The 21,500-nt window shown below is 41.5% G+C and overlaps 1 protein-coding gene across 2 annotated transcripts in view; it reads right to left on the reverse strand.

The window, feature by feature from the left end:
* The window catches only part of ACOXL (acyl-CoA oxidase like), a 337,609-nt gene that overhangs the window by 104,946 nt on the left and 211,163 nt on the right, over positions 1 to 21,500 (reverse strand). For both annotated transcript variants that reach the window (XM_077773455.1, XM_077773456.1), the window contains exons 14-15: positions 10,106 to 10,215; positions 1,121 to 1,232 (exon numbers count right to left, since the gene is read on the reverse strand). In XM_077773455.1, coding sequence (XP_077629581.1) covers positions 1,121 to 1,232; positions 10,106 to 10,215 — 222 coding nt within the window. The remainder of the gene's footprint in view (positions 1 to 1,120; positions 1,233 to 10,105; positions 10,216 to 21,500) is intronic.

The following is a 21,500-nucleotide window of genomic DNA, read 5'->3' on the forward strand; positions in this document are numbered from 1 at the left end:
CTGCACTGGGGAATCTTTAAGGCTGCTAAGAACATGCTTTCTGATTTGTTCCTTGCTCTGCCTCTGATTACACAAACTTCTGGTCACTTAATTGATCTTTGCTGTGTCTTCTGTAGCGATTTGGATAACAGGCATTCTGTGTTTGGTACTCATGTTAACTTTCAATGTAATGAGATATATCTTAACCTAAGTTTCTTTACTGATCAAAGTCAGAACAAAATAGTATCTTTTGCCTACCCTGCAATTAAAGTAAGAAATTGAGCATGTTTTTACCCTTGCTTCTATCTTCCCTTAAAATATATTATAAACCCTATCTATTGTAGAACCAGTGAGTCAAGTTTTTTTAATTCATGTTTTCCCCCCAAAACATTCTTAGATTTTGAACTTTGTAACTATTTGTTAAATTTATTAAATCTTTATTTTTGAGAGAGACAGAGCACAAGAAGGAGGAGGGGCAGAGAGAGAGGAGACAGAGGATCTGAAGCAGACTCTGTGCTGTCTAACTTGGGAAGGCGAAGTCAGTACGCTTAACCCACTGAGCCACCCAGGCACCCAATGTTTTTAATGTTTGTTTATTTTTGAGAGAGAGAGAGCATAAGTAGGGGAGGGGCAGAGAGAAAAAGGGACATATAGAATCAGAAGCAGGTTCCAGGTTGTCAGCATAGATCCTGACGCAGGTCTTCTAACCCCAAAACCGCGAGATCATGACCTGAGCCAAAGTCTGATGCTTAACTGACTGAGCCACTCAGGCAGCCTCAACGGTAAGTTTTTGAATGTGCCTAATGTACCTTTTTTCCCCCAGAGAACAACGTACTCATTTTAACACACAGACCATGATTTTTCAATTCCAATAAGGGTTAAGAATCACTCTACTCATCAACGTCGATGGCAGCCAAATGATGTCTTGCGGGTGGAATTCTAAAAGCCAACACAAAAGGGTTAAACAGTAGCGTCGGGAGCCTCAGAGCAAACAGGGCTGTCATGTCAGACAAATGCCCTGTAGGAACTCCAGCCACGTCTAGAAGCTTGTAATTACCCTGACTCATCCTCTACATTTAGCAGATATGCCTTAAACACATGTCAAAAGGAAAACAACAACAACAACACAATGTATCTTTACCTTATAATGAATTCTGGCCACCAGGCTCCGCTGAAGAACCCTTTCACGAAAATTCACTGCTTTCAACAGAAAGGCGAGATTTCCAACTGTGTCCACATCAAATGCCAGGAAACTGATGGAGAAACACAGTGTCCATTATTATTATTTGGCCCTTACCAAAGAATTCAATTTGAGTAAAACAGAGAGTCAAAAATATTTTTTTTCCAATAGAAAAGTAGTGTAAATACAATTCAGCCCCCTCACCTCTCTTCCTCACTGTATTCGTGCTTCCTTTAGTATTCTGATGAGTGCTTGGCTCTAGTTTATCCTATGTGGTTGTCTTTGTGGTAAAGATAATTTGGTTTCCTGCTTTTTTTTCACGTACTGTTGTATTAGAGATAGTTATTCAATATTTTATATAGTCTTTCTTCATTAAGAACTATATAATTTCCATCCACTGGGTTTATAATAATTTTCTCAACCCTTGTTGGGCATTTGTTATAATAATGATCACAAAGGAATATTACTCATCAAATACTGTGACAAGTTATTTGTCAATGTTAATATTGCTTAAATACATAATGAATCAGGACCTGTGCTAAATACCACTGTGAATTATTTGACAATCTCAAGATTTCTATGATGCAGATACTATAAGTATTCAATGTATAGTTTGGGAAACTGAGGCTCAGCAAGTTTCAGCAACCTGCTCAAGGTCACACGGGCAGAATGCGCTCCAGCTCAGGTTCTGTCTCAGGGAACACTTGTATTTAAGGAATGAGGAGCCCAAGAGGTCAGTGAGCGGGCTATGGGCAAGTGCAGGGTACAGTGTTCTGCAGAGATAATGACTCTCTTCAGCAGGCAGTAATTTCCATCTTCCCCATCTGGCAGTGAGGAAACAGGCACAGGGGAGGTAAGAGACTTAGGCACAAAGAGACTCAAAACACCTGTCTTCCTTAAAGCCCTCCAGGCCTTTCAACATGTGGGCTTTTGTGTTAATTTTGCACTCTCCCACCCTCTGCCCCATGAAACTTCTGTCTTTGCAACTTAGATAGACAGTGAAGGGCTTAATTTGCACTTAGGGCTTCCCATAGCTTAGCCACACCTTTGTGGCCCCCTCACCCCATATTCTTGGAAAGTAACTTGTCATAAGACCCAAGTAATTTGGATTCTCATTAATTAAGATTAAACCCACAAGTAGCTGTTGTTGCTGCTTAATCGGAAGCCATAAGAGAAACATTAAGAAGCAACTCATACAGTGCTGTTGAGAATGCCAAGCACTGAATCGATAATTTCCCTTTGTGTAGACAGTAAAGATGGGAGGTCATTTCCATGCCAATTTACCAGGAGATTTAAATTTCATCAACACTTATTCCAAATCTGGTCATTAGAAAGCTGAGCTTCTGTCCTAGTTTACTTAACAAAAAGTGAAAGAACTGTCATATTTTATTGAAATGTATGTTTCAGTCATTCCAGAGACTGTTACTATGAAGCCTAGAGACTGAATTTTGTCATTAGAAACTATCTGTTTAGGAATGTATACGATAGAATACTGTCTACCTGAGGTTGTGAACTACATGTTCTACAGGATGCGGATCTCATCTATCACATGCCGAGCACAACCACATGGCATAGCTTTAGGAACTCACCCAGCAAAAAACACTGTGAAGACTCTTAAGAATATTGCTAAAGGCAACCTTCTTGTGTAAGAAGGTCAAAATGGTTCTAAATCTAAGTTAAATTCAAAGGCACATCATTAGTCATCAAGGAAATGCAGATGAATACCACAGTGAGGTAGTATTATCTATCCACCAGAACAACTATAATTAAATATACTGACATCATCAAATGTTGACAAGGATACAGAGCAACCAGAACTCTCATACTTGTTGATGAGGTGTGGAATGGCAAAGCCACTTTGGAAAAAGTTCTCAGTTTCTCATAAAACTAAGGAAACAGAGGGGCACCTGGGTGGCTCAGTCGGTTAAGTGTCCAACTTCGGCTCAGGTCATGATCTCACAGCTTGTGGGTTCGAGCCCCGTGTTGGGCTCTGTGCTAACTGCCAGCTCAGAGCCTGAAGCCTGCTTCAGATTCTGTATCTCCCTCTCTCTCTGACCCTGCCCTGCTTACTCTGTCTCTCTCTGTCTCTCTCTCTCAGAAATAAATAAAAACATTTGAAAAAGAAAAACCTAAGGAAACATATACCCTATGATTCAGCAGCTCCACTCCTACTATTTACCTTAGAGAAATAAAAACGTATATTCACAAAAAGGCTTGCATAGGAATATTCACAGCAGATCTACTCAGAAGAGTGAAAAATGGAAAAATCCTAAGTGTCTCTCCAACAATAAGAAAATGGAAAGCAGATCCTACTATATCCATAAAATAGAATACTATTCAGCAATAAAAAGGAACAAACTAATACACATGACAACATGAATGAACCACAGAAAGCATCATGCCACGTTAGTAAGCCAGCCGCAAAAGAGTACGTACTATATGGTTCCACTTACATGAAATTCTAAGACGGGATAAACTAATCTGTGGTAGAAAAATATCAGATTAGTGGCTGCATGTGGGGTGGTGGTCACAGGAACTGACTGAAAAGGGACATAGGAGAACTTTCTGGAGTACTGCTGGTGACCTAGAACTTAACAAGAGTTATACAGGTATATATATGCATTTGTCAAAATTCAGTTAATGCACCCTTACGATTTGTGCATTTCATTGTATGTAAGTTCTACATAGGAAGAAAAACACTGTAACCAAATTTTGAACTCTAGTGAATAATGTTCCTGCTGAGTCATTTAGAAGTGAGCTGATGTCTGCTGTTCAGTTTGAAACGCATCAGGGAAAAAAAGATGAACTGATGAGTGCGTTGAGGGATACATGGATATATGTGTGATATAACAGGCACAGTAACATGTTAATAGTAGAACCTAGATGGTGGGTTTATAAACGTTCACTACAAGTCTTTCAATTTGCTCAATACTTGAAAATGTTCATAATACAATATGGTAAAACTTTTAGGTATAATGCAGAATCTTCACTTTCCTCAGCTCCTACAGCCTCCTAAGGATCCATGGTGGTGATGAGGGCAGCCAGGGCTCCAGTGGCAGCCCCAGGGGAGGAGGCGAGGCAGCCCCAGGGGGAGGGGGAGAGGCAGCATTCATCAGGACAGGAGGGCAGAAGGGAGCTGTTTGCAGAACCAGGTCCAGCCACCCTCAGAGCCACGCCCTGGCTCCCTCGCCTAGTCTCTGGAGACTAATTCCTCCCACAGTCCAGATGGAGGGCTAGCCTCTCAGCACTCACACAAATGACTGCCTACTTGGAGGCATTCTAGGGCACCAGCAAGTTCTCAGCCCGTCCTTCTTCATACCCCCTGCCTGCTCGTGGGTACATCTCTCATGAGTTGTCAATATGACTGCCATCTGATTATAACTTCCATGAAGGCTGAGAAGCCACAGTCACTGCCGTATCACCAGTGCCCACAGAAGTCCCCCGTACACCGAAAACATGTTGGATGATAAAGGCTTTTCTCAATCTACATAAAAATCAGAGCAAGGTTTTGGGAGGTAAGTAGATAAACACAGACAGACTGAATCAGTAAAACCTGGATGTGTGGGACAGAGATATGTACTGTTTTGGAGGTTAATAACTGAGACAAAAATAAATGGACTGGAACTTTCCAAATATTTACAATTGGAATACTGCCTTTGGCACATCTCAAGTCTATGCTGGAAAATTTGCTAGGAATATAAATTTGCATATGGGTGAGGGTCTGTTGTGCTTTCAAAATGATGGAAAGGAGCCCTGCTCTGCTATCTGGAAAAGAAATGAAAGGGCAGATGATTTGCTGCCAGTTTGGGAACATGTTTCCTGAATGGATGGAGCTGATTCTGATGGGAGTTATACTGTTCTTTCAACTCCTCATAGGCTGGAAAGTTTTCAAACTAATGAAAGAAAGGGAGAGTGAAAGGGAGAGAGAGAAAAGAAGAAAAGGACAGATTACATATTTCTTAATTTCACTTTATGCTAACAGACCTGAAAAGTTCCACACAGTATTATTTATTGTGTTTCCTATGTTTTACTTTTTTTATTTTTTAATGCTTATTTATTTTTTAGAGAGAGAGAGTGAGAGAGCAGGGGAGGGGTGGAGAGGGAAGGAGACACAGAATTGGAAGCAGGCTCCAGGTTCTGAGCTGTCAGGAAAGAGCCCAACATGGGGCTCGAATTCACCAACCTTAGAGATCATGACCTGAACTGAAGTCGGACACTTAACCAGCTGAGCCACCCAGGTGCCCCTATTTCCCATGTTTTAAATCAGGATGATAAAATGACATTTTATTTTTAAGTTTATTTATTTTGAGAGAGAGAGAGAGCGCGCGCATGAGCGTGTGAGTAGAGGAGGGCCACAGAGAGAGGGAGGAAGAATCCCAAGCATGCTCTGTACTGTCAGTGCAGAGGCTGATATGGGGCTCAATCCCATGAATTGTGATATCATGACATAAGCTGAAATCAAGAGTCTGATGCTTAACTGACTGAGCTACCCAGACACCCTTAAATGACATTTTAAAATAAATAGTTTGCTTGGAAATTAGTTCAACACATTTTAGTTATGGAGACGATAATCTGCCTCCAAATAACAATAACAATTTTTTAAAATGCACAGAATCTGAAAAATGCAAAAAACTCCTCAAAAGTAGAATAAAGGAAACAACATTTATAAGCATAAATCAATGAAATAAAAAACAAAGTTATCACAGAGAGGATCAACAAAGAGGAAAGTTGGTTATTTGAAAAAAAAACAAACAAACATCTGGTAAGATTAAGCAACAATAAAGGAGAGAGAGAGCGCAAGAAATGAATTCTAGGAGTGACAAATGGGACATAACTACAGATCTAGCAGAAGGTAAAAAGATAATCAGTGAACAGTGTGAAAAACCTTATACCAATAAATTCAAATCCAAATGGATAAATTCTTAAGAAAATATTATTTATGAAACCTAAAAAAGAGAAAGCCTAAATGGTCTTAAAACAATTAAACTACATGCGATGCCATGGGAACCTGGGTGGCTCAGTCAGTTAAGCATCCAACTTCAGCTCAGGTTGTGACCTCATGGTTCGCGAGTTCTAGCCCCACATGGGGCTCTCTGCTGACAGCTCAGAGCCTGCAGTCTGCTTCTGATTCTGTGTCTCCCAATCTCACTGCCCCTCCCCCACTTGCAATCTGTCATTCTCTCTCTCAAAAAGAAACATTAAAAAAATTTTTTTAAAGGTAATCATGAGGGAGAGAAAATACATTTACAGTACTGTCTATGTTTATCGCAGAAAGTCTGCATGTAAGTGGTCCTGTGGAGTTCATACCCGCTTTGTTCAAGGTCAACTGTAATTGAATTAGTAGTTTAAATATTCCCCTAGGCCCAGAGAGTTTTCAAATAACTTATCAAATTCTCCCACAAAATAAGAAGAGACTCCCAAAATAGCTTTATGAAACCAGTAAAATTTGACGTGAATTCAAATCAGGGAACTACAAGGGAGGACAAGAGCAGCCAAGAAGTAAACAAAAGCCCTAAAACAACACTAGCAAAGCCAAACTCAGGGGAATATTAAAATAACAATGCAGTTTAACAAAAGTGAATGTTTCTCAAGCATGCAGGAGTAGTTTAACATTAAAAGATTTATGAGAATTATTTACCACATTAACAAACTAAAGAAGACATAGATAGATCATTTCAATAGATGCAAAAAATCATTTGTAGTAAAATCAATAAAAATTGTCATCTACTAATGACCAAAAGGTATTAGAAATAACAGTAAGTGAAGATTCTTTAGGAAGTAAAGTGCATCTATCAAAGACTTCAGCAAATAGCCTTCTTAATAGCGAAATGTTAAGGTAAGTCTTTTTAAAACCAGGAAAAAAGACAAAAGAACACCTTCTACGTGAAAAAGAATAAAAGGAATAAGAAGTGGAAAGAGAGAAAGAAAAAGTCATCATTTGCAAATGGTATGATTGTCTATGGAAAAAAAAAACCCACTCAATCTACAGAGCCAGAAGAAATTTTTTTATGGTCAGGTTTATATACAAAAGTCAACTGCATTTATAATAAATGGGCAACAACAAAAACATAACTTCAAAAATATTCTTTTTACAATGAGAAAGTCATAAGGTACCTAATAATTTATCAAAGGATGTACTATGTATGGAAAAAATTATAAACTTCTGAGAAACACTTAGAAAATTACAATCTTTGAGACAAAGGTCAGTATTATAAATATGTCCATTTTTCTGCAGATCTATAAGACAAAACACTTTCAAAGAAAATAACAGCAGAGTTTTTAAAATTGTGGTAAAGGAGCGCCTGCGTAGCTCGCTCAGTCGGTTGGGCGTCCGACTTCGGCTCAGGTAATAATCTCACGGTTTGTGGGTTCGAGCCCTGCGTCAGGCTCTGTGCTGACAGATCGGAGCCTGGAGCCTGCTTCGGATTCTGTGTCTCCCTCTCTCTCTGACCCTCCCCTGCTCACACTGTCTCTCTCTCTCTCTCTCTCTCTCAGAAATAAAAACATTTAAAAAAATAAAAATTGTGGTAAGATAGGAATTACATAAAATCAGTCATTTTAACCCTTTTCAAGGGTACAGTTCAGTGGCATTAAGTACATTCACAATGCTGCGCAACCTTTACCACTATTCCTCTCCAGAACTTTTTCATCATCCCAAATTGTAATTCTGTACCCACTCAATAAAGCACCCCATTCTCTCCTCCTCCCAGCCCTGGTAACCATGCTCTACTTCCTGTATCTATGAATCTGACTACCCCAGATGCCTCATAAAACCACAGTCATAGAATATTTTCCTTTTGTATCTGCAGGGTTTTGTTTTGTTTTGTTTTGAGAAACATAACAAACTGATTCCAAAACTTAGATGGAAGGGAAAAAGTCAGCATGATTCTGAATTATATTTAAAATTTTTTTTAAAGTTTATTTATTTTTGAGAGAGAGAGAGACAGAGTGTGAGCCAGGCAGGGGCAGAGAGAGAGGGAGACACAGAATCGGAAGCAGGCTCCAGGCTCTGAGCTGTCAGCACAGAGCCTGACATGGAGCTCGAACCCATGAACTGTGAGATGAAGACCTGAGCCAAAGTCAGATGCTTAATTGACTGAGCCACCCAGGCACCTCTCTGAATTATATTTTAGATATAATAATGTAATGTTATAATTTAAATCTAGTGTAATTGCAACAATGTATTGTAGTGTTGGATTAGGATACACAAACAGACTAGGAATAAAACAGACCCAGAATGGGCTCCCACATATGTAGAAATCTATGTAAATCCCAGAGCGGGCACTGAGGATCTCTAGTAAAAGATGGTCAATTTGGTAAGCGGTGCTGGAACAAAACACAATCCCTGGGGGAGGAAAAAAAAAAAAACCCCTGAAATTATATCCCTTCTTCACACTACAGACACAAATCTCTAACAGACTCGAGAATTAAATGTGGAAAGTGAAACTCTCAAACTTACATTTCATGGTCTCACAGTAGACAAGATGCACAAAGTGTGGAGTACAAAAGATTGATACATTCAATTGTAATTTAAGAATTTGTGTTAAAAGTCACCATAAAGAAAATGGAAGACAAGGCACAAACTTGGGGAAGGTAGTTGTAACATCTGTAATAACAAAGGATAAAAACAAAAACAAAAACAAAACTCAGTGAGAATAAAAAAAAAAGAAAAAGAAAAATTGCCAAAACACATGGGCAGGTATTTCACATGAGAGGAAATAAAAGCGGCAAATATACTTGTGAAGGCATGCTCAACTTTAACAGTAATAAGGAAAATGCGATTTAAAGTCACAGCAGGAGACGTGTGTGTGTGTGTGTGTGTGTGTGTGTGTGTGTGTGTGTATTAAGACTGATAATTCTGGATGTTGGTGAGGATGGCTCCATAGGACACATCCTTCCAGTGAAGGTATACATTTGTACAATGACTTTGAAAAATAATTTGTTACTATCTAGTGAACTTGAACACTTGTATNGTTTTTTTTTTTTTTTTTTTTTTTATTATCATTAATTTCTTTTTTTTTTTTTAATAGTTTTTAAAAAAAATAAAATTGAAAACTATCAGAGACCATTACGAGTAACAGGATAAGCAATGTTTCATGAGATGTTTGCTTCAACGGTGTCTGATTTTGGGTATATGCAGAGGGGGGAGCTCTATGGATGTGTGGGCGTCAGTGGTTGATGTCAAATTTATTTCTTATTCTGAGTCAGAGCAACTAAATTTGAAGGCCCTGTCAAAACTCTTATACCTACTACCCAGAAAACGTACATTTTTTTCACAGGGGCTTTGCGCAAAATATCAAAAGCACAACCCACATGTCCACTGATGTTGGATGTTAGAATATGGGTAAGTAAATGGGGACATGTACACATGATGAAATGTTGTAAATGAAGAGAACAGTTCTTCATCCACACACGTAACAACTTAGACGAATCTTAGAAACGAAATAGAGTGAAAACAGGAAGCTACAGAATAACACATACGTCACCCCTTGTTTATCAAACTTAAAGGCAATACTTAAAAATCAATAAAAACAAGCAAAAGTGTGGATCCTGAGGCCAAACTCCCTGCGTTCAAATCCTAGCTCTGTCACTCATGAGCAAGCAGCCATGGACAAAATAACCACTATGCCTCAGTTTCCTCCTCTGTGAAATGGAAAGAAGAACCCACCTCATGGGGTACTTAGGATTAAAATCTCTGAAGTGCCGGGAACGACAGACACACAATTTGGAAGGAACAGGAGTAGAAAGAACAGAATTCGTATAGTGGTTCTTAAGTCGGGGAGTAGGCGAATGAGCATTGAGGCTACAAATTAGTGTATTTCTTGTATATATGGAATATTGAAAACTTCGACAAGAGCGGTTGTGCCACGACGTGGCTCCCTGCGCGCAGGCTCAATAATGAGACGCAGAGGGCCCAGGATGGTCAGGGCCTAAGCAATGACGTACCTGGTTCTCAGCTTGTCACTCCCAGACTCAGCCCAGTTTCGGAACAAGGTGGAGAGTGGTTTCTCTTGATGCTGTTTGATGCACTGAGCCAGCAGCTCCCGGACCACAACCTGTGCAGAGTTTATCACTTGTCAGTCATTTATCAAGAATGTAAAGATGTGCTAGGGTATCTTTAAATGCTGGAGCCGGATAAGGTCTGGGTGCTTCTAGTAAACTCCTCGAAAGGAATCAAATGCAAACCCCATCCTTCCGGAGGCTTCCATTTCCCACGGCCCATGTGTGGTGCTCACACTACCCCTGTCAGTCCCTCCCCGATGGCCAACTCGCCCAGCTGGCTAACTACTCACTGCTCTCTCGCCTGCTTGAGACAGCAGCCTCTAATGCCTGTCCTGGGACCGAGTAGTTTACTTGATACTTCAGATAAAACCTTGCCTTCCCTGAACTGGACAGATGGATGGTCAGTTTCCTTTTTTGCCTCTAATATTCTGTGGTTGCTGAGGTCTTTGGGGAACAGTATTCAAATGTACACATAAAACAGCCTCCATCAATCCTCCCCCTCAGCAGCTTGAAAGTTATAGTTTGGTCCTAACATACTGCATGCTTTTCCTGTTTTGTTAAAAAAAAAGATGTCCATGTCTAGCCTGCTACAGACAGAGGCACACCTGACAGTCGGCAGCAACTGCCAGATGTGTCAGTGAGACTGCCGTGCCCGGCACCGAGCTGACTGCCACGGTGTGAGAGGGGCCAGGCGAGGCCAGCAGAAGAATGACACCATATGAGCCCAGCCCAAATTGCTGACCCACAGAACCAGGAGCTAACAATTGTGTGCTGTTTTAAGTTACTCAATTTTGGGGGTGCCTGGGTGGCTCAGTCGGTTAACTGTCCGACTTTGGCTCAGGTCACGATCTCATGGCTCATAGGTTGAAGCCCCGTGTCAGGCTCTGTGCTGACAGCTCAGAGCCTGGAGCCTGCTTTGGATTCTGTCTCTCTCTCTCTCTCTCTCTCTTTCTCCCTCTGCCCCCTCTCAGCTGTGCTCTGTCTTGGTCAAAAAATGAATAAGTAAATAAGCATTAAAAAAAAGTTATTCAATTTGGGGGTGGTTTGTTAGATAGCAATCTACAGGTGATTCAATCACATACAGAACTACCTTTAGAATATTTCTTTCTTTGTTTCAGATACATTTATGTTTTTATAGCGATTACAAAAAATGTTATATATACTTTCAATTAAGAGTATATATTAAGTGATATTTTTGGGTTACACTGCTGCCTTTGATCCTAGTTATCTGTTTAATGGCTGTATGATATTTTATGTTTAGAGACATCATAGCTACTTAAGCATTCCTATCCATTTATTTAGCTTGTTTCCAATTTTATACTGTCATTAATTTGATATCAGTATACTCAGACAAATAGCATTCATTGTCCTTTTTTTTTTTTTTTTTTTTTTTGGTTACTACCTAAGAATGAATCTCATAACCATGACCTCAACTGATGCAAAGATCCTTATAGAGGGCCACGTGGCCTAGAAGAAAGATGCTAGAAACCTGTCAAGGCAAATATGTCTAGGGGGACTTTTCTGGCAGTGCTGGGCAGAGCCAGTCATGCAATTATTCATGGGACTGCCTGAGCCAGCAGAGGACCGCTGCCACCTCCAGTGCCCTGTCAAAAGCCATGTGGTCAAACCCATGCAGCCAACTGACAGCCCAGAGCCTAACTCAGTTACACCAAAGCTTTCATGATCTTCCCATCTCAGGCCTATGGAAGGACTGAAGTCCCTTGCTCTCTGAAGTTAGGGAAGGCCATGGGTCTTGCTTTAGGACAGTGACATGCAAGCTGGTGTGATGTCCCCAGTTGTGACACATCCCTAGCCCTGGGCTTCCATCTCTGCTGCAGGCTGCCATGATAATACCATGCACTGGCTTCCAGACATGGTCTTACTATGTTGTTATGTTTATTATAAATTCCTTTTGTTTCTTTGAATTATTTTCTTGAATTCTTGAAATTATATCTCTAGATAAGTTATATTATCCGTGACTTCATTTCAGGATAGTAAAGGGAGTATTACAAAATATTTTTTACAAAAAAGAGGGCATTAGTCCAATATGTTTAAGAATCACAGTACAGTATTATGGGTCAAAGGACATGAACATTTTTATGCCTGCTGCTATACAAAATAGGTGTAAAAATCAAAACACTCCCAGAGATGGGGAAAAATGGGAGGGGAGGAATTAACTAACTTTAACTAGAATTAAAATTAGATAGTGGTTAAGTCTGGTTTCACTGACACATCACTAGGATTAATATTTATAGTCTTTGTTTTTGCCAATCTATTAAATTTATGATGGCTATAATTCCATGTCCCCTGTGTTACAAGAGCAACATCATTCCAAGCATTAAAAATTCCTTTCTCTGATTTCTATCCTTCCACATCTTTACCTTTCTCTATTTTTCTTCATAGCATTTATTGCTGTCTGATGATAAAGAATGAAGCAACTTATTTCTTGGTTTCTTATCTTTTTACTGCCTGGAAGGTAAATGCCAGGAGGTCACAGTTGGCTCAACCTTATGTCGTCAGACAGTGGGCAACCCAGAGTGCAGAGCAGAAGGACCTCTCTTGAATGAGTGAGTAAGTAAGTGAATCTCCTTCCTGTTTTTAATATCTCATCCATTAATCATTTCCTTTCGTTTTTGTCACTACTTCCACCTTTCCGATTTAAGCAACTTAAACTGGAAAAAATACCTCACCCTAGCTACAATTAAAATTAGAATGATACAACAATCCGGTTCAGGGGCTAAACTTAAGAGAAAAGATAGACAAACTGGGCGCCAGCAGATCAGTCGTTTTGGATCTCTGCTCCCTTTTCTTACCCTTTTGTTCCTGGCTCTTGGCTTCTTTCCACCTTTTCTAGGCCATGAGACAAGAAACTATTATTTAAATTGAGTTTATTTCCTGCTGTGGATACCCCCTTGGTGAAAGATTAATGGCTAAAGCTATCAGCTACCATGCCGTTTGGGCACTACAATCTCTAATTCCCATACTTTACCTAATAAATGACCAGAGAGGCAAAGAGAACAGTGACTATCTCAACTGGGCGTGCAATGAAGATGTGCTTGTTTTCACTCATAGATGTGCTCCTAAATACATTATAATATGCTATGGTGTGTCTGTGTGGGTGTGTGTGGGTGTGTGTGTGCACATACACATACACATTTTTTAACTTCCTATTTTAAAATATAGACCCATAAAACGTTGAAAACCTACAATAGTACAGAGAGGTTTCTCTCTAGTCATTACTCAGATTCCCCCCAAAGTGACAGCTTTCACAGCAATACGGACTACCCAAAATTAGGAAATTCAATATAATTTTTAAGCATTGACTGTCTTAGTTGTAGTAGAGATTTCATTATTTAAAAATGAACCCAGGGAAGCTCAGTCAGTTAAGCATCTGACTCTTGATTTTGGCTCAGGTCATGATTTCATGCTTTAGTTCATGAGTTCAAGACCTACGCTGGGCTCTGCACTCACAGTGCAGAGCCTGGGATTCTCCCTCTCTCCCTCTCTCTCTCTTTCCCTCCCTCCCTTTCAAAATAAATAAGCTTAAAAAATAAAAATAAAAATGAACCCAGTAGTAGATCATTTTGTAAGGTGAAATATTATCTTGTTGTAATACAAGTTCTTACACTCTTACCTAAGTCTGGTGTTTTGAATACTTAGACAATATTTTCTTAAGACAACTTGTGATGTTATTTCATTCTAGGTGACTGTTTTTGTGGTCATGTTGTTTCTGTGGTTATTTGCACAGTTCTCTGGTTCTAAATATGAACACTCTTTTTCATATATATGTGATGAATTCCCAATGCACCTGCTCATAAGCCCCTTTCTTAAGGGAATTCTAGGGGCCTGAGTAGTCAAAACAGTCATATTCTTGCCTTTTAAAAAAGATCCCATCTGCAGGAGGAATCACACTAATCTACAGTCAACATTTGGAAACTATGAGTCTAAGCAATTGTGCAGAATAATGACATCATAAACATGCATTTATAATGAATATCATATGTATCAGGCAAAACTGATTATATAACATCAATAAAACTTATTTTTTTTTTAGGTCAAATGGCTTTTCAAGGCACCTATGAAGCAACTAGCATTTCTATATACTAAGTATCTCACTGATTTATGCCAGGTACAGTGAAACTTGGATGAAAAAGTCTTAGCAAGTGGTGTCTGCTGCCAAGACAGAAATACTGAGAACCAATTAGAATAGAAAACGCAGCGTCTTAGGAAAAGCCACCAGACATCATCCGTTATGCAACAAGGAGGAGTCAGGAAGTGGGGCTGCGCTCAGGCTTGAGCCATATAGGGTGATGGAGCCACTCAAAGTGGCAATACTTATGGCACTGGGGTCCCAAATCATGCTCTAGGCAGGACTGGCTATGTAATTTGGAGCCCAGTACAAAATGAGAATGCAGGGCCCCTTGCTCAAAAATTACTGAGAATTTCATGACAGTGAGAGCAGAGTATTAAACCAAGCATAGTCCTTCCAAGCATGAGGTCTCATATGACTACACAGGCTTCACCCCACAGAGCTGGACTTGGCCCTCAGGATCTCAGGAGGATTGCCAGACACAAATGTAACTGCATGTCCTATATCTTCATTACTGTACCTGGCAACTCTAGGTTCCTGAGGGCAGCTTAGGTTGTCACCCAGGGTGTGAGGCTGTGAGAAAAAGCCGAGTGGACGTGATTCTCTAAGCCCTTAACTTTTTTCCCCTGTTAGGTGCTGGACATCCCATCAAGGTGAGATTTCTCTGAGGAGAATCTTTTAAAATTCCCTGCCCAGAAGGGATTCTGAAAGGGAGAGAGGGAGGGGGGAAGGAAGGAAGAAAGGAAAGAAGAAAAGGAGGGAAGGAGAGAGGAAGAAAGGAAGGAAAGAAGGAGGGAGGAAGGAAAGAAGGAAGAAAGAAAAGGAGGGAAGTGGGGAGGAAGGAAGGAAGAGGGAAGAGGAAGGGACAGGAGTGAGGAGAAGGTAGGAAGCTATTTTAACACATAAATCTACGGGCGCCTGGGTGGCTCAGTAGGTTAAGCGTTCGTTCGACTTCGGCTCAGGTCATGACCTCACTGCTGGTGGGTTTGAGCCCCGTGTCAGGCTCCGTGCTGACAGCTAGCTCAGAGTCTGGAGCCTGCTTCAGATTCTGTATCTCCATCTCTCTCTGACCCTCCCCTGCTCACGCTGTCTCTCTCTCTCTCTCTCTCTCTGTCTCTCTCTCTGTCTCTCTCTCACAGAAATAAATACAACATTTAAAAACATTAAAAACTTTATACTTGAGGAGGATGGATGGATCTAAAGCAGTGATACAAGCTTAGCAAAAATTCACGCACTGCTCAGTATAACTTAGGAGTTCTTTGGGGGTTTTGTAGTGGTGGTGGTGGTGGTGGTGGTTGTTAAATCTGGATCAAATTTAACTTACCTTCCCAATGTTTCCTCCCAGTAGGAAATAAAGTACATCTTTGTGGTTTTCTTCCCTCATCCCACCCACATTTATGGAGTACACACTGTGTACAAGGCACCTACTGTTTACGTTGAGTATAGTGGGGATTACAAAGATAAATAAGAAACATCCACCCCTCAAGGGGCATGGATAAGCTTTATTTATTTGTTCATTCATTTGCTCAATATCTAACAGTAACAGCTACCTTTTTTTTTTTTTTTGATCACCTAGTAAGACTCAGATCTGTTCCAAACTCTTTAAGTGGAATGACTAATTTAATCCTCCTGACAACTTTGGGTAGAATCATCCCATCGCCTAGATAAGGCAACTGAGACCTAGAGAGGTCAGTCTGCCAGGGTCACACAGCTAGGAAGTGGTGGCACTAGGACTTAAACCCAGAGTCCACATGTTTAATAATCCCACACCTACACCACACTTCCTGGGTGCCAGGCTCTGTGCTGGGCATTGAGGGTACCAAGAGAATGCTAGAACCCTTGTATGCTGGGGAGACAGGCAGGAACGGTCAGTAGGACAGAATAACGGGATGAGGGTGACAAAGGAAATTCAAAGTCCACTGGGCACATGGTTTGCTCTGTCCCTCTCTATATGTAACTAATTTTTCCCCTTCCCTTCCCCCATGGTCTTCTGTTCCGTTTCTCAAGTTCCACATATGAGTGAAAACATAGATCTGTCTTTCTCTGACTGACTTATTTCACTTAGCATAATACCCTCCAGTTCCATCCATGTTGCTGCAAATGGCATGACTTCATTCTTTCTCATTGCCAGTAGAATTCCATTGTATAGATAAATCACATCTTTTTTTTATCCATCCATAATGGACATTGGGGCTCTTCCCATAATTTGTCTGTTGTTGAGAGTGCTGCTATAAACATTGGGGTACATGTTTAGCACCCCTAGCAGTGCTATTACTGGGTCATAGGGTAGTTCTATTTTTAATTTTTTGAGGAACCTCACACTGTGTTCCAGAGTGGTTATACCAGCTTGCATTCCCACCAACAGTGCAAGAGGGTTCCTCTTTCTCTGCATGTTTGCCAGCATCTGTTGTTTCTTGAATTGTTAATTTTAGACACTCTGACCGGTGTGAGGTGGTTCCTCAGTGTGGCTTTGATTTGTACTTCCCTGACGATGAGTGATGTTGAGCATCTTTTCATGTGTCTGTTGGCCATCTTGGTGTCTTCTTTGGAAAAGTGTCTATTCATGTCTTCTGCCCATTTCTTCACTGGATTATTTGTTTTTTGGGTGTTGAGTTTGGTAAGTTCTTTATAGATTTTGGATACTAACCCTTTATCTGATATGTCATTTGCAAATATCTTCTCCCATTCCGTCAGTTGCCTTTTAGTCTTGTTGATTGTTTCCTTCACTGTACAGAAGCTTTTTATCTTGATGAGATCCCAATAATTCATTTTTTGCAGGAAGAGAACTTTTAAAAAGCTTACCCCCCTCCTCACTGCCCCCCTCCAGGGATAGGCACAACCTCATCCATCAGCTTCTGGGGCCATGTTTGCTAGAGCAGCTTTCAAAGGAGGTGAGCAGGCTAGGGCTAAGAGATCTGTACCTACTGAGTGCCAGGCCCTGTGGCTCAGCACACCCCACAGACGTTTTCTTTGACCTCCTCCTCCCCAACCGTTTCACATTAAAAACCAATGATGTGTTTCCCCTTCTCTTGAAAAATTGGAATTTCTGGGAAGCCTGAACCCATGTTCCCTTGAGGCAACAGTTGGTGGGAAATAAGTAGCAACAGCCCCCTGGAGAGGGGCAGAGGCCCACATCTGCCCCAGTCCCCACCGCACTCTGAGATTTCAGGGGCCTACTGTAGTTACATAGGTCTCTGCCTGGCCCTGAAGACCCTTGATCTGGTAACGCCTGGCGTGAGCTTCATTCAAGGATCCCAAGGATCACAAGGATCCTCATGTAGCAGTGTAGGGAGCCTGGGAATGGGTCCTGACTCCCACTACCCAGCCCCATAAATCAGCCATCTGTGGCCAGCCCATTTCTCCTTGATGGTGGAGCCCACCTTAGAAGCATACCTACTTTGCAGGACAGATGCTACTGGTCAGGTGTCTGCGACTAGCTGCCATTGACCCACACGCAGTTTTCTCTCTGGCCCACACCTTCTCTCACTAAAGAGGTGGAAAATGCCCAGTGCTCACCCCCAGCTCCCATGCAGCTAAGGCACTGGCAAGCTGCACAGTCCTGGCCAGTGGGACCTCAGAGGAATTTGGCAGAGGGCTTCTGCACAAGGTTTCTGGAATGTCCTCCAAGACACAGATGAGACCACCCAGGAACCACTCCCATGTCAGTGGAGTTGAATGCTAGAGTGAGTCTTGGGCCTAAGGTCAAAGAGGCCACTAAAACAGCTCTCGGGTTGCCATGGAGGATGATACATGTTCTCGTGGTGTAGGCCATGTTGGTGTGTATTCTGTCACAAGCAGCTAACTGTGTCCTGACTGGTAACCCCACTGGCAGCTGGGTCCAAGTTGAACTTCCTGACTAGTTTGTCCATGTTCCCCAGTACAGGGCTGCTGCTGCTGTCCCAGGCTTTTTCAGCCCCACGCCCCAGCCCCTGCCTTCCCTCCTGCTCCATGTGCTCATATCTGCCCCTTGAGGCCAAGTTTCCCTGTAGTGCACCACACGTGTGTCTGGCTTCTCCTGAAGCCACACCCTCACAACAACAAAATATCCAGTGTAGTTGGAAGAGATATTACTGGTACACTTATTTTCTTTTATTTAAAAGGTAAAGCAACTGAAGTTTTAAATCTGCAACAAAATTAAATAAATGGTAATGAGGAGAATGTTAAAAGAAAAAAAAAGACAGAAATCCTATGAAATTTTCTAAATCTTGAGTAAGGCACAAACCCCTTCTGAAGGGAAACAAAAATTCTCCTTAACCCCCAATGTTGACTTAAGTTGTTTCAAATTATAATGTTACTTAAACATGTTCAAACATTTAACCAGATATAAACATATGTTTCTGGCTCTTGTTCAAGTATAAATTATGAGATTAAATACAAGCAAAACTATAAAACAAATGAGATTCACATCAACAGTCCTAATAAAATGTGGCAGACTGTTTTGCAACATGAACTTGGCCCTCCCTGGCCATGCAGGTTCCTCTGGATGGGTTATGCCCCATGCTGCCGGGAGCTGGGGGAAGAGGCCCTTCTCCTTGCGGTCTCGGACTATGACCATCAGTACCATCAGTACCATCAGTAGCACATTACACCAACCCGTTGGCCTTTGCCTGGCACAAAGACCTTGTTTTAGTCATAGAAAACCTACATCTGTTCTTTCTTCATTGGTTCCTGGTGACCAAAGTGAATGTTATTTGGTGCCAAAGGCTTGCAAATATAAAGACGAAGGCCAACATCCCCTGGCAGTCTCTGGTTTTGTGGTTGTTATCCAGACAATCGACATAACTCACTTAGACTATTTCTGTTTAGATTATCATCAAAATTAAAACAAATAATTAACACATTCTTGTAAAGAACTCATAGGCCCCCAGCTTGAAAAACAATGCCAAAATCAATCTTGCTGTACAGAAAATGAAATCACTTTGGGGAGCAGAGAAGGAAAGGTAAACAAGTAGGCCAGATTCAGAAGGCTCCCTTTTTCAAAATCTCACACGTGGGGTCGTCGAGGACAGCGTTCAATATTCAGATGTTAAATCATCCAGTTTTGAAAAAAAAATGGTGCCAGCTTTGTGTACTGGTCATTGGATTTAGAAATAGAAAAACAAGATGCCTGTTCAAATTACTTCGGTTAGCTTTCTAAGAGGGTATCACCCCAAAGTCCCTCTAAGTTCCCCCTAATGATGAGATTTTATAAAAGCTTCTATCAGTTCTATCCCCTAAGCAGATCTTCAAGCTGTCCTCCTCACTCCATTTCAATGCCACCACCCTGGTCCGGGCACCACTACCTTCTTCAGAAGTGAGACTCAGTCCCAAGTCTACTCTTGGCTGCCCTGCCCATGACCTTCTCAGCCTTCACTAGGCAGGCAGAGAGCCTGCCTCTCTGGTCTCACTTCATGCACTTCCCCTTAATTTTTGCTGCCATCATCAGAGGTAGTTCTGGATGTAACTCTATCTTGGGGAAGGTCTTGGGGAAGATCCCTTGAACCATTTGCCCCTGATTCTGCTGGGTCAAGCAGGTTCTCAGCCTATGCTTTTGTGTTTTCTCTCCAAGAGCCCTCAGAATAAGAAGGCAGCTGATCCTTCAGGTAAGCAGACGTGTCAGCCACAGCCCCATCAGCCCCTGTACCAGCTGTTCCTTAGACCCCTGCTCTTGCCACCCGGATCTCAAGCCCTTTGGAACTGATGCTCCAGGGTGCTGTGATTGGGTCTGACCCAAATTTCACCTTTGATTTTAGGGGTCTCTGCACTTTTCTCCTTCTGTCATCGCAACCTCTCCACCTGCTACTCAGCTACAGCCAGAAGGCTGGGGACCCCAGAGAGAATGTTCTTTCCAATTTACTGCATGGGTCCTTCCAGGAACAGGAGGAGTCCAGGTTCAGCAGTCCAACGCTCCATCTTCACCTAATATCATACTGGTCCCAAGGCCCCATCCCAGCCCCCGAGGTCCTGGTTGTCCGGGAGAATTAGGAATTCTCTCCAGTGGTGAGAGTGGGGAGAACACTAGGGCTGGAGGGTAAGGGGTATGCATGCATGTGCATGTGTGTGTGTGTGTGTGTGTGTGTGAGAGAGAGAGAGAGAGAGAGAGAGAGAGAGAGAGATACACTGGTCTCTGTTCTCCCTCTCAGAGAAGTCTTCCTTTTTGGTTACTCTTCATTCCTTCTCTTTCCTCACTTTTTATACTTAAAGGAGGGACTTTTTAAATATACCCAAATTTTTAAATTCAAGCCATACTAAGTTGTCTCAAATAAAAAGTAAAACTCTTTTGCCCATCCCTTTCCTCTAGGGCCTCACTCCAAAATCAACCATTTTTAAGTGGGTTTTGTTCTGCTAGAAGAAGCTTCCAGTGTCAAGGTGAAACAGAGTCTCATGTCATGTTTTAGTTTGCTTCATGACTGGAGCATGCTTCGCTTGAGTAGTTTTATTTTTCCTGGAATTTTAATGGATTCCCCACCCCCACTCTCACCACCTTGTTTCCAGAAGAAACATATGCCTTTTCCATCATATCATTAAGATCTTCCTGTTTCTTAATCATTCTATTTGCTGAACTGAAATCATTTCCCTCTTGAAGCCATTCTTTTGATCCCTCTGACTTCCTGTTCTAATTTGGACTAATTGTGTTCCAGGCTCACCACACAACTACTATCCAGGTATTTCTTTATACATACTCCCCTGGGATTAGCTCCAGAAGGCATATATTTCTTTATACTTCTTAATTCCTTTTATGCTTTTCTGAAGTTCATTGACAAGTAATATTTTTAGGGAAGTGCATGGTAGGTAAGCTTACGAGCAACTGAATATATCTGTACGTCTTTATTTTGTCTCATATTGGATCAATAATTTGGCTAGCTGTGAACTTTTACATTCAGGATACCTTTATTCCAAATCCTTTTTTAAAGATTTTTTTAAAGTAATCTCTACACCCATCATGGGGCCCCAACCCACAACCCCAAGACTGAGTCGCAGGCTCTACTGACTGAGCCAGCCAGGAGCCTCACTTTCTTCTAAATTCTAAAAGCATTGTTTCATTTTATTTTAGACTTTTGCCGCTGCAAAACCAGCGGTCTCAGCAAGGAGCTTGCTGGGAATACAGAACCCCAGCCCCACCCCAGCATCTGAATGTGAACTAGGGATGTGTGAGTGTGTTGGACTTGAGAAGTGCTGCTCCAGCCCTCAGCACTGCTGCAAAGAGGACTGAGTCATTCTGCTCTCTTTTCTTGGTAAGTAATCCGAGGTGTTTCTCAGTCTAATGTT

This window comes from Crocuta crocuta, unplaced genomic scaffold (genome assembly GCF_008692635.1).
Source record: "Crocuta crocuta isolate KB4526 unplaced genomic scaffold, BGI_CrCroc_1.0 scaffold67, whole genome shotgun sequence".
NCBI classification, from domain to species: domain Eukaryota; kingdom Metazoa; phylum Chordata; class Mammalia; order Carnivora; family Hyaenidae; genus Crocuta; species Crocuta crocuta.